The sequence below is a fragment of the Macroventuria anomochaeta genome (assembly GCF_010093625.1).
Source record: "Macroventuria anomochaeta strain CBS 525.71 unplaced genomic scaffold BU25scaffold_3, whole genome shotgun sequence".
Lineage (NCBI taxonomy): Eukaryota > Fungi > Ascomycota > Dothideomycetes > Pleosporales > Didymellaceae > Macroventuria > Macroventuria anomochaeta.
Window position 1 is genome coordinate 981,570 of NW_022985364.1, and position 14,626 is coordinate 996,195.

At 52.8% G+C, this 14,626-nt stretch overlaps 4 protein-coding genes across 4 annotated transcripts; 1 reads left to right on the forward strand and 3 right to left on the reverse strand.

Moving 5' to 3' along the window:
* Window positions 1-117: 117 nt before the first annotated feature.
* On the reverse strand, window positions 118-2,048 carry BU25DRAFT_428125 (HET-domain-containing protein; the record flags this gene model as incomplete). The annotated part of the gene is made up of 2 exons (XM_033708486.1): window positions 118-132; window positions 213-2,048. 2 exons carry the CDS (start codon window positions 2,046-2,048, stop codon window positions 118-120), a joined length of 1,851 nt encoding a protein of 616 aa, XP_033566420.1.
* A 2,932-nt stretch (window positions 2,049-4,980) lies between these two features.
* Window positions 4,981-7,074, reverse strand: BU25DRAFT_144976 (uncharacterized protein). Its single transcript, XM_033700603.1, has 2 exons — window positions 5,847-7,074; window positions 4,981-5,793 (listed from the first exon to the last, which is right to left on the reverse strand). Exons 1-2 carry the CDS (start codon window positions 6,845-6,847, stop codon window positions 5,304-5,306), a joined length of 1,491 nt encoding a protein of 496 aa, XP_033566421.1. The 5' UTR covers window positions 6,848-7,074; the 3' UTR covers window positions 4,981-5,303.
* Window positions 7,075-10,777: 3,703 nt separating this feature from the next.
* BU25DRAFT_144969 (uncharacterized protein) lies at window positions 10,778-12,427 on the reverse strand. Its single transcript, XM_033700602.1, has 2 exons — window positions 12,417-12,427; window positions 10,778-12,358 (listed from the first exon to the last, which is right to left on the reverse strand). Exon 2 carries the CDS (start codon window positions 12,121-12,123, stop codon window positions 10,897-10,899), a length of 1,227 nt encoding a protein of 408 aa, XP_033566422.1. The 5' UTR covers window positions 12,124-12,358; window positions 12,417-12,427; the 3' UTR covers window positions 10,778-10,896.
* Window positions 12,419-13,498, forward strand: BU25DRAFT_406769 (uncharacterized protein). The gene has a single exon (XM_033705364.1). The coding sequence runs from the start codon at window positions 12,674-12,676 to the stop codon at window positions 13,217-13,219; it is 546 nt and encodes a 181-aa protein (XP_033566423.1). The 5' UTR covers window positions 12,419-12,673; the 3' UTR covers window positions 13,220-13,498.
* Window positions 13,499-14,626: the final 1,128 nt, after the last annotated feature.

A 14,626-nucleotide genomic window follows, 5' to 3' on the forward strand; every position in this document is an offset into this window, starting at 1 on the left:
CCAAGCACTCTCTTCCTTGTCTGCAGCACTTGCATCTCCAGATCTTCGGCTTCTTTATACCGTCCGTCACTGTACAGAGACATGGCACAGTTCCATGCGAGATCCAGTCTCTCATCGTCATCCCTCCTCTGACTATGCCACAGAACATACTGCGCGTGCGGAAGCAGTCGTCTCCACTTGCTTCTGTTATGGTGATTGTGGTTTGGAAACACCCAGAGTAGCTGTGTGATTGTGCGTTGAATGTATTCTTGGAGCCGACCCTCCACCTGCAGCCTCTTTCTCAGCGCATGATGGACGAGTCGGTGAACATCGAGCGCTGACTCAGCAGGTCGCCTGGTGACAAGCGCATACCTGTCAAGTGCCTTAATGGCATCTTCACGGGCCCGTGGCGAAGCTGCCTCTAGAAGATTGAGCGAGATGTCCTTTCGATCTACGCATGCAACAAGAAAGAGATAGTCTGCAGCGACCGCATTGCTATAGCGGATTTGGCTTAAAGAGAGAGATAGTGTAGCGGCTACAGTGTTGCTCACGCCAGATTCCCGCAGCTTGCCGCTAGACGACTTATCGCTGTAGTTGAGAGCTGCTTCTTTGTGCTCATCGAGCTGTGCTTGGTACTGCTGCACTGTCATACTACTTGCGTTCATGCACGCTGCCGCTTGCACAACTGCTAAAGGCAGATATGATAGCTCTTTTAGCAAGCGCATGGCTTCCTGCTGCTCCGTGTATGAAAGCGGCGTTGTCAAGCGGTTTTGTAGCATCCTCAGCGCCATGTCTGGCGTCAGCTCATGCAACGCTATGACATTTTGTGGAGCAAGCGCCTCGGCGGTATCGCGCTCTGTTGTTGTAAAGACGACAGAACACAGCTTGGAGTGCGGCAGAAAGTCGACCATATCTGCAGCTTGTGTCGTAGGCAAGCCGCTAGGCCGTACAGTTGTGGCCTCGACGTTGTCGAAGATCAGCAAACACTGCCGCGTACTCACCTCTGCAACACAGCGTTTTACAACCTGCTTTATGTATGCCTGGTCATCGTCACAACCAGGAATACTGAGCTTCTGCGCGACGCTTGCATAAGACCAGTAGATGCTGTCTTTGTCGCTCGCGTCTATCCAGAAGACCGAGCAGTCCTTGTTCTTTAGTCTTGTTCTGTGTGCAACCTCAAGCGCGAGCTGCGACTTGCCTGTTCCCCCTGGCCCCACTATCGCTAGCATGGTAGTGGTCTGTTGATCGCTAAAGAGCTTTGCTTCAAGCTCGGCAAGCTGCAATTCGCGACCCACGAAAGACTCGTTTCGTGAGAACGGAATGATTGACAGTGCGCTGCCAGCTCCCTCGACTTCAGCCTGCAGTCTTCTCAATGCGCTCTCCTTTCCTTCTCCATACGTGATAGGCATAGAGATGCCGAGAACTCCAAGCAGGCAGTATACAATGTCTTCGTCTTCGGTCGTTCTGCGATTTTCGACCCATCGCCTTCGCTCAGATGTGCTGAACTGGTCTAAAGGACAGTTGCGCAGCGCGGCGAGCGGGATGTCGGTGATCTCGTGTATGAGCTGGTCGAGCGACGCTCTGTCGCCTATGCGCTGTCCTTCGCGCGAGAAGAACTCGACTGACACTGGCGCAATCAGCTCTTGGAGCGTCCATCCTCGAGTGAACCATTCGCTCTTCCGGAACGACGCCTCCCAGTCGCTGCATGTGGCCGTCCCCGTCACAGCTGACAGCAACACGTCTGACAAGAAGACGTAGCATCGGGCCGCATTCCGGTACCACTGGAACATCGAGTTGATCGCCTTCGAGCGCTCGTTGTTGTCCCATCTATCAATGCAGCATGTGTCGATCCAGAAGTACTGCAGCCCGTCTTGAGCCGCCTGTTTGGAGCAGAACTGTAGCTTTTTAGAGCCTTCTTCTCTTTCTTTGTACTTTTCATTCAATATTTCTTCGATGAGGGTCTCAGAATCACTCCATCGGTGCGACAGGATAGCGTAGGGCGGGATCGGCTTGCCACGAAAGTCTGTCAAGATCAGTCTGCCCAGCGCATCAAAATGGAGAAGCCGCATGGCGCTTGCAGCTTGGGATTTGGCCCTGGGGGCGTAGAGGGGCAAACGACTTTTGTGGTAGTGAGATTAGAATGATATGGTTGCAACAAGGCTGAGAAGGCAGCCTGGCGAGGCAGTGCATGCAACCGGGCTGAAGGTACTGCTGGCTACATCAAGCGCCCAGCGTCCTGCGCCGCCTTGCCTAACCATCTGCGCTGAGGCAGTGTTTGCCTTGTGAACTCATGTTAGAAGAGTGCACATGTGGGTAAGATGTCAGCAAATAGAGCAGATCTTCGAAGGTTGTCGTAGTAGCGTCTCGCCTGGCTCTACGCGACGGGGGCGAGCACGATCCGGGGAAACGGCTGCCTGCACGGCCGGGAATAAGAGCTGTCTAAGGCCAGGTGATTAAGTTAGTGGGAGCCGCCTCAGCCACAGCGCGCAGTGCGGCGGCCATTAACCATCTCAGCACGCTACTGCAAGTTGCCGCGCTAAGAGCCGGTCCGACACGTTTTGACGATCTTGTCGTCAGCGCGGAGAAACTGCCGGGATGCCCACTCCTCACCTTAAGTTGACCTTTCAAGGCTACAGTCTTGAACTTTGCCATCTCGGTTTCATTTCTGACCCACCGAGCTCCTTACTGACATCTGTTGTCGCCAATGAACAGGGGGTTGATAGAGCAGAGTCGGTCGACGGCACTGACACAACGAGCGACAGCGTGGTCAACAACGCGCTTTTCAACGTCGGAGGCTGATGTGCTGAGAGAACGAGGGTTGCAGAATGGATGCGCCCTGCGCTTGTCTATTTTTGAGGACGTTGCCGGTAATCCGAGCGTCCGGAAGAAAAGGTGTCCCGTCACACCGTGCGTCCCGGCACGTAGGGACGGACGTTATTATATTTTTCCTGCCGCAATACAGAATGCGAAAGAGAAGTAGCCGAAGAAGAGGATCACACTAAATGCGGATCTGTGGGTGCGGGTGGGAAAGGTTGAGTTGTCTAAATGGTTAGTCCATCTCGCTGAGGAACATTTCTTGCTTACGGGCAGGGGACGTTACGCCAGGTGTCATAAAGCAAGCGCTCGGCAAGATAAGCGGATTCAACATTGCAGTCACGAGAAATCAAGGTTGTGGCTTTGTTTAGTCATCCCCAACGGTGTGATGTTCTGACTTATTGGGCATACATACATTCGTATTTGCAATGCTGTTAGCTCATGTTATTGGGGACTGGCACGACTGGTCCTGGCGCTTGAAAGGCCTTCAGCATGTTTAATCCTGGATGTCAGTAACGAGAGGTTGTGCGGTTGCTGTTTTGCGCTGACGACTGCATGCAGCGAGAACGTTGATAGGTCCACAGGAAGTGACCAGTCACTTCTGCAGGGGCGGTATGCGCCTTGCTGCAAGTCGCCAGCGACACCTCTAGTCCAACGCTGTGGACTTCGATTGAAATGTCGGTGGAGGCGGTAGGTTAGTTTATATACCTCGAGGTCAAGATACCTGCTGTCGCGTACACCGAGTACGTGCGGTCTGGTCGCTGATGGCAAATTGCGGCTGAGCATCGCCACAGCGACAATTTCTGCTGAGTCGAGCGAAGAAAGCTGATATGCATCGGTGGAATAAGTCTTTCTCGTGTCCTTACATAGGTCCTTGTAAGTAGTCATCTGCAGGAACGGACCAGGATTCCTGAATGTCGAGTGCGTATTGGATCGGGGCTCCTGAAGAGGCTCCATCGTAGTTGCATGCTATATGCCACTAGCAGAGCACTGCATTCGTAACCAATACCTCTTCCTCCAATGAGTCCTACGGTTATGCAAAAGTGAAAATGCGAAAGATAGTCTAGACGTGGCGAGATGTTCTCCCGGGGTGGTGCTGAGCGCGCTGATGCTACGCTGCCATATCGAATAGGACACCAGTGTTGCCTTCTCTTGACGTTGTTGGACGCATGTGATCCCTGTACGACACGTCGAGTGTATATATGGGATGCCCTGGCATCGGTGGCTTTGTGGCGAGAGCGGTGGTGGTGCTGTTAATGGAGGACTGGTTCCTGCTGGACCGTGAAGATGCCACGAGTCACAGAATTAGGCAGCGGTGAGTCGACGAAAGCTAGCGGAGAAGGCGCGTCTTTAGGTATATACATGAAGTACTAATGAATTAAGAGAGAGTGGGGAAAGGTGCGTTACTCCCCCAGCGCCCGCAGGATCTAGCGTCGACTAGAGTTAAGACCCTGACGTCCTAGTCCTTCCGAGGAACTGCACTTCCGCGCACACTCAAGAAGAAAATACAAGAACGGAGGAGGCTGCATCGAAATGTTGTCAAACCACAACAAGTGATCGCCGCGGCCGCCTCACTCGAAGCTGAGGCCCAGTGCCCAAAGCTCATGCCAAGCTTTTCGAGGACCTGCGGTTGATATCCATCGATGCAATCTCGACAATGTTTCAACCCTCGACCAGTCTGATACGGATGGCGCTGCTTCACAAGGCGGTATGACAGCGCCATGTCTCCTTACTGGTTCCCTCACTTTTGTGTTCAGCAACATCGAACTTTCGTGTCTCGACCTCCAACCTTCTGACCAACAACCACCATGCGCGCGAGGCTGCAACATCCTTGAGCGATGGAATACCGCCAACCTAATCGGCATACTGTCTTGATCCTAGGTCAAGGGTCAAGATGGTCCTGACCGACTGAGCTGAGACTGTGTTGTGAGCTCGCTCCCATAACGTCGACTAGGCCCCTTCGGCAGATCCGGTTCGCGAACGTCCATATCCTCCTGCAGCCAACGTGAGATCAGAGGCATGACCGTCTCCTTCCATCCGTGCTGAGCCAATCCGGTCGATTGCCTGCTCGTCGCTGATGCTGCCTGCTCGACGCTTTGCCTTGCAACGTCCGGCCTCTCATCAGCGTTGCCGCCCCTATACATTTACTACAGGCACACCGAGTACCCAGAGTTCACAGCCATCCCACCTTTTTAACGTATCCAAACGCCGACAAGTACACACCATAACGCCTGCTCCTCTGAATAATGCAATTTTGTTGGGTTATGGGGAAGAGAAGGAAATATTCAGACCATACGGGACCTCTGGTGAAGAACCTGACTCAGGACTTCGATGGACACTTCGTACGCCAAACGGAAGCACACGGAGCCGGGTGCGAGTTTCCAGGAAATGTCAACGGGCAGAACTGACGATGGAATCAACTCCGATAGGGACGAGAAAGACTTGCGATCATGAGATCATAAAGTTAGGCCGATTGGCGAACGTTTGCGACAAGGAAGAATATTTGGAACTCATCCGGCCATGGCTTGACTCTCGCCACCCTCACTCAGATCAAGTCGACTGGAGTACCCTTGATAGCTTTGGACATCACCATACGATGACACGTCGCCAGTATCGAAGCCATCCCGATGAGCGTATGGTGATGTCACGTGATCTGCGTATACCCAATCACTCCCCGTGGAGGATGAAGCATTTCGCGACATTGCCCGACCTGTATTCAGATATGGGTGGGCTTTTCGATAGTGTTTGAGCCGAGCGTCTTTCCTTTGAAACACTCTTGAGCAATATTCGTCTTTGCAGCGGTACTCCACGATCTGACCAGCGTGCTTCTGGCGGCGATGTCTACCGAGATTGCCTTTGCGATAGTGCCCGGTGAACTTGGCATTGCATTCGTCGAAGGGGCAGTACAAGATGTCAGTGGAGGCATCGGTATGTACTGGCGACGGCGCATCGGAGACCCGAGAGCTTGCGTCGGGGTGGAGCCGATCATCTGACGTGAGCCTGCTTCATATCAGGTCACTGAATGCACAAATGGGGCAGTCATAATAACTTACCCAGACCTGGAATCGGATACGTCCGGATCTACAACTTCTGGAGTGCTCCGTTCCACAAACCACCTTGGTAAGGACGAACACCTTGGTAGGGACTTGTCCGTCATTTGACTTACATGGCCATGTCCCTGTGGTCTTTGTGCCTGGATGACTTGCAAAGGTTGGGGCGGGAAGATTGTCGCGTGGCTGTCCTCCATCGACTCGCTGCAGGAATCTGAGTTGGTTATGGGAGACCTATCGAACACCGGATGCACATGAGCATTATCACTGGGTGCTTTCAGCCGTTGCATCAATCGGGCTGTGTCCATCCCCAATACTGCTTGGTGATCTTCCTGCCTACCAAGAACTCCGGGAATGAACAGGCTGTCTGGTCCCCTGATGGGAATGCTGGACTGAGCGCCGAATGATCCAGGCATCGTGCATTGGTATCTAGGTTCCGTCTGAGCATCATAAACCATATCCGCCAACTGGTCATACTTCTCAGGAACGACAGTGTCATAGCCGCTACTGAAGATACCCAATTCGCTACATTGACCTCCTTGCTGGACACCTGCGTACGCCAACGGATTTGTCGGCTGGCCAGGACAAGCTCTCGCCCGATGGTACTGGTGGCTGTATACATCGGAGCTAGGTACCTGGCCATGTGATGGTCGTGGCATCAAGAGGAGAGTAGGATCAATGTACCCAAGCGGATACGAATCGTCAGCCCTAGGATCATATTCACGAGGAATACCGTGTTGGGTCCTGTTATTCTGTTGCATGTCCATTGGTGACGGTGTCTCGTATCGGCCCATCGTCTGCAGGTGGCCTCCTGGTTGCCCATAGGCTTGTGGATGATAACCTTGTGCATGGACCTGGACGCCAGTGGAGCTGGTCATCCCAGCCCACAACTCGTTCTGGTGATTGCTCGAATCAACGTCATACTGCTCTTCATTGTTCGCAGTATTGATCGGGAAGCCCACAGGGACTAGCAGCATATGCCCGTAGTCGAAGTAGTCCGGCATCCTGTCTGAGTCGTCGTCAACTATGTGCAGCAATACCGTGCGATGGAGCGATGGCGACTTTCCGAGTAGTTGGATGGGCCACTGTTGCTGTGGAGTGTTGAGTTTCGCCTTCGACTAGGTTGGGTGCGTGGATGTTGCTGGAAAGGATCTATCGTGGAGGAAGCGGTGAGCGACAGCGAGTACCACGATGATATCGACCAAGAAGTTTGAAGGAAGGTGCAGGGATTAAGGCTGTCTGGTAAGAGCTGGGATGTCCAAATGGGTGACGGGCAGTTGGTAGGAAGAGATGGAAGTACCACGCTTATGTGTTGTGCCGTTGGCTGTCTTGACGACCTGGGTGGGCGCAGAGTTTTAAGAGCAAGGACTGGACACGAAGGACGCACTATGTGCTGCTGCGGGACTACCCTCACCAGGACTTGAAAAAATGACAGGGACAATCTTCACAGTTACGATGCTACGGCAAGCAGCAAGTATCGCAATGAAGCGGCAGCCGTTGAGATGGATCGAATGTGTAGTTCCGGCGGAGAGAATTCAGGCGAACTCGCTGGTATCGTCAGTCTTTGCGCGAACATTTCGAGTCGGGGATCGACAACAAACACTGTCTGCGCGTTTCTGTACAACAAGCGCGCGATAGTATGACCTCTGGAACTCTCAACAGAGTTTGCCGGCTCAGCCTCGAAGCGTCTTACTGAAATCTGATTGAGGTCAAGTTAGCGCCAACCAGACCATGCCCCCCGTTACGAACGTCTACAGCGGAGGCGGCAGAGCTATCCCAGACTGTCTCGCGTTGCAACACGGACCTTCAAAAAGCAACAGAGAACCGTGGCGGACGATGATTGCTTGACACAGCCCAAGCGGTGTGGTATTACCATGGTGCGAGGACCCAGAGCTTGGCCTATGAGCTCCTGACACCCGCTGTTGGCTGCACCATCAAGGCAGAGATGAAACGGCTCCGTTATAGATACTAGCCGTCAACCTACCTGTTTTGTTCTACGGCAAGGACTACATGTCTTCCGTGCGCAAGCGCAAGCAGGTCTGCATTCCGTATCCTGCAACTCGCGGATGCAGTTGCTCCTTCCCCATCCCCTTTATTGCGCCTCATCATGGCGGGATAGCCTGCCCCCTAGCCACTGCCAGCAGCGCCGAGGCCGGCTTCTAGGTACAGCAAGGCTGACCCTGGGCGAAATCGACGATGATGATGATGATGATGATGACGATGACGATGGTACGACGAGCTGTAGGTTCAGCTTGGTCTACTCGGACCCGGGCCGGACGATTTCTTCGGTATGGAACATGTTGCCCCCAGTAGCCGAAAGACAACAAGATCTCGGCTAGATTAGGATCTGCCAGATGTAGTAAACGACTTCAAAGACTGGCGACTTTGCAAGGACACGGCAATGTTCTTAGATTGGACGAAAGATGCGAAAGAAAAGGAAAGTCTTCTCACACGGGTCCCAACGCATCTTAACGACCTGACCTGCATCATTTCGACCCCAACCTCAAGGGATGCAACATGCGTCCTAACACACGCGAAACACAGCTGGCTATCTGGAATGTAAGGGCAGACGGCGTCTGGCCTCGCAAATCCGCGGGGCCGCTGCTAAAGACGGTTATCCCGAAGCGCCCCCAACGCCTCAGCGCGCCATTAGATGTTGCCATCCACATACCCAGCGACCACTTAAATGCGCGGACCTGACAAAGAACGTCAATGCCCGAGTATGCTCGTTGTTGGTCTTGCATTCACATCTGTCCAGAATAGATACATGACAGGCGACATCACGCTTTCCGCGGGTTCATGAACCAATTATTAGGAACTTTTGTGCCTCATCCGGCGTGCGGTTCGAGTATCGACCATCGTCGGGACATACGACAGCTCTTGTCGCCAGCCAATAACTTCGTTTCAATGCCCGTTCATGTGCGTGTTTGATGAGATCCTGCGTTCGCATCTGCAAATACCGCGCGCTTCATGCGGTGATTGAGCACGCTCTACCTCTAGTCTGCATGTATGGTGGGGTCAAGCGCGGATCGTGCCAGCCTCATGCGAAGGAGCTAATCCAACATCAACAAATCAAACCAGGCATTTCACGCTTTCAAGTCTGGATTGAGAAAGACATTAGATGGATTTTGATCTCGAGCGTCACAGACTTTTCGAACTTTACGCCTTACAATTGGGACCACGCAAGACGACAAGCTTGATACACATTGACGAGCCTTCACAGTCGCGTCGTGTTGTCTCAAGCATCTGCAACTCTCTGCGCCTAAGGCAGCCACGTTATCGATTTCAAGGATTCGCTCGGCGCTAATTCCCGCATTGAACACCAATTCCGCACATACCACCAGCTCAAACGCAAACACATGCTTGAAGGAGTTGGTTGGGTTGGAGCGGAAATACAGATTTCCGAAATTCCCGTATTTCTGGAGAAGAATCCATCGTTATGGGTGCTGGTCTTGTGGTGCGTTCCAGTACTCCGTCAGACCAGATCATTCGAACGTGTTCTGCAGCGGTTGACTGCATTTTTGAACTTTGATCAGAAACGATGCTACTGAACATCACGTCAAAGCTGACGATCCGAGCCGGTCGGTCCCAATCAGTTTCCCGACGCTCGATTCTGTCAAGCACCCGCTGCCTGGTATCGCGGCATGTCAACTGCAACATGTCAAGAAACAGGCCCGAATCAAGTCCCTCAAGGCTGTTCCTTACTCGGCATTACTATGTCGAATTTGGATGTAGCAGCTGCACGAACCGACTCGGGTCTCTATAAGGTGGCGGGGTGCACGTGACGCACCCGCTATCGCAGTCAACATAATCAGCTGCCAGCACGGAGGCTCAACTGCGCCAAGAGCACTCAGCTCTCAAGTCTATACGAGAACCGGGGTCTGTCTCGTCTGGAAAGAGAGCCTACTCTTGTACGCACGCAGATCGCAAACGATCTTGTTGTCGACGTGGCAGTGTCACCACCTGTTGCAGGGGAAAGTCATTATCGGCTCTGTTTCAAGGTGTGCAATGGCGCCGTTGCCTTCTTTGCCTTGACAGACAGGAGGCGGCTTTGGTGTATCGGAGATCGCGAATCTCGATGACTGGAAGATGGGAAAGTCAGCCTGGCAATGCTGTGATCATTTCAGCATGCACAGAAGCTTCTCCATGTCGCATGACCTTCCTCCACAGCTCGAGAGATCCTACAACTCGGATTAAATCAGGGGAGAAGGGTCGAACGTGGCCGCTTGTTGGCTCCTGCTGTTCTGATTGGGACTAGCATACATCACACCTCAATATCTACCGTAGCATCGAGCAACTACATTCGGTCGCTCTGCGGAAGAGTAAGCTGACCGCGGCCAATGCAGGACTCCCGTCGTCAAAGTTCGGCACCGCAGCAGGGGTGACTCAGGAGTTGCATATTTCAAATTAGAGCAGCACGCCCTTTGCCCTTGCTTTACGACTGACAGAGCTAGGTGCAACGTTTGCTTCATCACATGGAGCTTCAACAGAGAGCCAACACGTCAGAGTATGGCCAATGCAGCAGTTTGGCGCGGATCATGTCCCGCGAGCAAGCGAAGAACGCTAAGCATGCAGGTACCAATCCAGAGACGAGGCACGACTGTAGCAGTAGCTGGTCAACTTGGGCTGCAGGGACATCCCGAGTTGTAGCTCTACGTCGTCCCGAACAGGAGATGTCCTTCTGGTCGGCCTTCAGAACGCGCGGCCAGCGCAGCCCCCGTTGCTTCTTGCATGCTCCGATCTCACGCAAAGACGCCACCGTGATTGCGAAGAGCAAGGTTGTGGGAAAGAAACTCGCTGCATTACTCATCATCATTACTATGTTGACCTTCAGGGACCTTATCTTATCGCATAGACCATACCCTGCCTTCCTGTCTCAGACGGTAAAGGAGAAGGGGGCAAAGAGATTAGTGAAGAAACAAATGAGTGGCAACATCAAGTCACCCGAAAACCCATCTCGCAAAGCGAAGATAGAAGAAGTTTATGAGAGAAAAACAAGAAACGAACAGAACGAAAATAGCACGCCCTGGGCGGCTGGTTTGCATAGGTCGACTCAGGATGCTGGTTTCGTCTTGGGTTTTGCTTCCGGCAACGAGTGCTTTCTCCAGAGGTGGCTGCGAAGGGCGTCGCTTCGCTTGTAAGACGTCTTGCAGAGACGGCAAGTCAAGTCGATGTCGGTCGAACGTCTAGTCAGGTGTTGGTGTCTAACGTGTCGCCGCAGATTGCCTGGCCCATACTTGCCGGCAAACTCTTGGTCACACTGATTGCATTTGACGGGGTCGTAAATCTTTTGCTGTGTGTTGTCGGAGCTTACGGCAGAAATGTGGTGGTTGTCTTCTTGTAGGCTCGGTCGACTCAGAGCATGATCTTGAGGGGAAACGCCATCGTACATGTTGTCAGACTCGTTCATAGCGTGGCCTGCGTTAGTGCGAGCACTATGGAGCTCTGCTAACGCCACGTTGTCAAGACAGCGAGTGAAAGTTGAGGTAGCTTCGTCCAGCTCGAAGGTACCTACCAGCAAACCTAGTTGTTCTAAGCGCTGTCGTCGTTCATCAGGCAGCCGAGACGGCATTGTAGATGCACGCTGTAAGGTTGACTGCTGAGCTGGATAGGTGGGCTCGTAGTTCTCATGCTCACCGTTGGTATGCTGCCAACTGATGGGCGGCATTGTTGTATTGGGATCTGCGAACGAAACGTACGGAGCCGCACGATCAAGAGTTGAGATGGACTGATTTTTCTGCAGTTCCTGAAACCAATACAAAGGATTCTCACGCTGAGGGTCCTGGAACGCGGATGCACTATCTGGCGATAGTGACTCATTGAAGGCAACACGATTGAAATGCGGAGGCGTGGTAGCGCTATGAATCGTAGTGGGCGTTATTGACGACACTGGCGAATCCTTTTGAGGGGTATCCTGAGGCGACAACTGAGGAAGAGCATCCACGTCGGGTGGGGTGGTCGCAGTCGAAGGTGTATTCATGAGGGGATGAGCAACGTCCAAGGTAAGGTGATCCTTGCCATACACCCACGGTTCTTCGCCAGCAAGCTCGGCAAACATGGTGCCTTCCATAGGCCGGAGCTCTGCGACAGGTATCTCGGGTCTCTCCATCGGCTGTTGGCATGCGTGGGAGGCAAGCTCAAATTTGCCGTTACAAGGCATTTCAGGGCGATTGGGGTGACTGACAGGTTGATAGGCGATGCCATTGCCCTTGGTCCACCAAGAGCTTTTGAGGTTGAGGAAATCATGGTCATCCTCCAGGAACATGTTGTATGGATTCATTTGGTGATGTTTCTCAGACCCTGACGTGCGGGTGTCCGAACGGGTGAGGTAAGAAGAGATACGACGGATACGCTTGTGCAGCTTTTCCCGACGAGAAGACCTTGAGAGATCAACAGCGGCCTTTCGATCGACCGAATCCAGTATGGCCTTTGCTTTGGCTCCAGGCTCTGCAATGAACGAGAGGGTGCCAGCCCGAGCGTACTTGGCCTCGGCGTGGCTAGAAGATGTCGTGAACCTAAACATGGTTAGTAACAACTCTACTGACAGGAGAAGCCATAGAAGGGGGTACGGACTTACTCCACGATCCAGTGGCTTGGCACCCGTTCGATGAGAAGTCTCATTGTCACCAGTACTTAAGAGGAACCAGTCCAGATATTATGGCACCGAGTAGACGCGTCGACGCAGGACTCTTAACTTACCCAGCTGCTACACAAATTGTCCCGGCGTCATGGTTGATGCAACCTGCAATGAGTCCTCAGGGACAGTGTTGATGGCGCTGCTGGACGGCTCATTAAACTTTTAAGAGATCCTCGACTTACTCGAATACACGATGCTTGACCTTGGCGACGCAGGACCTCAAGCACATTGTGGATCATTGAATGGGCCGGCCGTGTCGACATGGCCAGTAAGGATCTATCCGGAAACGAAAAGCAGGCAAACCAACATCCTGGGTATGCATGGTGGATGGAGGACTCTTCGCGCAGATGCTGATCTGAGTGGTTGTCCCGATCATTACTCTGGCCGAAGGGCAAGTCGTATAATACCGTCGATACAGATTCAGTTGGATGCGTGCGATGGCAACGAGCGGCCTGTGCAGCGAGACATGTTAGGAATCGTGAATTGGACTGGTGGCCGGACTGATAGGGTCAACAGCCACTGGGCACTTACGACCAGCATGGCCCATGCCAGTTCGCAGCAGTTTCGTGTTATGAAAGTTGTAAGACTTCAAGAACCAGTGGCGCCTTCAGCCATTGGCGAATGGTTTTTCCGGGTGGTCCGACGGAATGAGGCGGTCCTTAGTCTGAACAACACGGCCAGTAGCGTAGACATACGGCTTGGATTCGACTTGTTCTGCTCATCATCAAAAGATCGCTGAATGGGATATGCGAGGTCCCGGCGAGGAATATGCGTCGTTGTGTGTCTGCCCCTGCACTCGAAACGAAGCCGACCAATCAACACGAAGCGAACGAGATAAGTTGGAAGGTGCAAGTATGCCACTCAGGCAAGCCCGTGAAGGGCATTCTGAAAGGTTGTGAGAGCCAAAGTTCTCATTTCCTACCTCTGCAGAGGCAGCCGCTATAAAGCTGCTCACGCTGACATGCACAGCCCACGTCGAGAGACCTCAAACAATGAATTCTTCCTGTTGAACTCGGCCCCCAAGATTTCTCTGCAGTGGGGGCTGAGGCAAGGCGCATTCTGAAGTTTTTCATGGCGGCTAGACATTATGGCGTATCATATCCTGAGGCAACTTTGGTCAGCCCGAGCCCGAGCCCGAAGCTGGCGAGACTTCAAGCGCTCTCTATCAGACACATGACCCCTCCACCAACAAGGGTTTCAAGACGGACAAAACTGCTCGGCGGCATGCGCACTTGCAGGACTCAGGTCTATCTTTAGCGACTCGGGGTGCGCCGCAACGAGGCGATCCGTTGCCTGCTCACTCCTTCTGACGCCCGTCTTTTGAAGGACCATAGTCTCGCAAGACAAGCCGAAAATGGGCGATAGGATCGATTCGCGGAGGAACGTTTGCCTACGACTTAGCGGATATTACATTTGGATTGCCTGTTGTTTCACGCAGTCCTCCTTCCCCAGCTTGGATGTTTGTCGGATCGACACAAACCCAGCATGCATGATGTCATACGGTAAACACCATATCAGCGGGACAGCACCAACGCCAGGACCAGGCACATAGCGACGAATCGAACAGAGCCGCATTATTTTTGGTCGTTTACTGCAGGGATTGCATCTTCCCTTATTGTATGCTCTTTTTCAAAACCACATTCTTGCCAACTTTAACACAGGTATCCACCCAGGCGCATTATCGAGCGTCTGCCCTGGTCGTTGACCAGCGCGCATGGGACTCACAAGTGTCAACCTTCACCAAAAGGTCCTTCTTAACGAAAGGTGACATGTCAACGACATTGAAATATCAAACAAGTCCTGCTCTTTGCATGAAATGAGTATGCATCTTCAGCCTTCCAATCACTAGCCTCGACATCGATTTCCAGCACCCCGGCACGTCGCGACTGCATATCCCCTGGTCCGTCATGAGAGGCATAGATTCGCGCCAGATGAAGTCTGCCTTGCCTTCACCGACTGTACTCTGCAGGACTAGATGAGACAATGTCAGGGCTAGCAGCGAAAAATCAGTTCCAGCGGACACATCTTTGGTAGGTCATACCACTCTGGTGCCGTGAGTCGGATAGATGTGCTGTTTGCACGATTTGGTGATGTCACATGGGTGAAGACCTTCGCGTAGTGACATCTCACACAGTCGTGTTAATTT

What these genes read in the sequence shown, in the direction of transcription:
- BU25DRAFT_144976 (XM_033700603.1), bottom strand. Translation starts at nt 6,847, where the DNA reads ATGCCGGACTACTTCGACTACGGGCATATGCTGCTAGTCCCTGTGGGC. An exon ending in GTATCCGATTCCAGGTCTGG is followed by an intron (nt 5,794 to 5,846) that starts GTAAGTTATTAT and finishes GATATGAAGCAG; the next exon opens with GCTCACGTCAGATGATCGGC.
- BU25DRAFT_144969 (XM_033700602.1), bottom strand. Translation starts at nt 12,123, where the DNA reads ATGAATCCATACAACATGTTCCTGGAGGATGACCATGATTTCCTCAAC.
- BU25DRAFT_406769 (XM_033705364.1), top strand. Translation starts at nt 12,674, where the DNA reads ATGCTTGACCTTGGCGACGCAGGACCTCAAGCACATTGTGGATCATTG.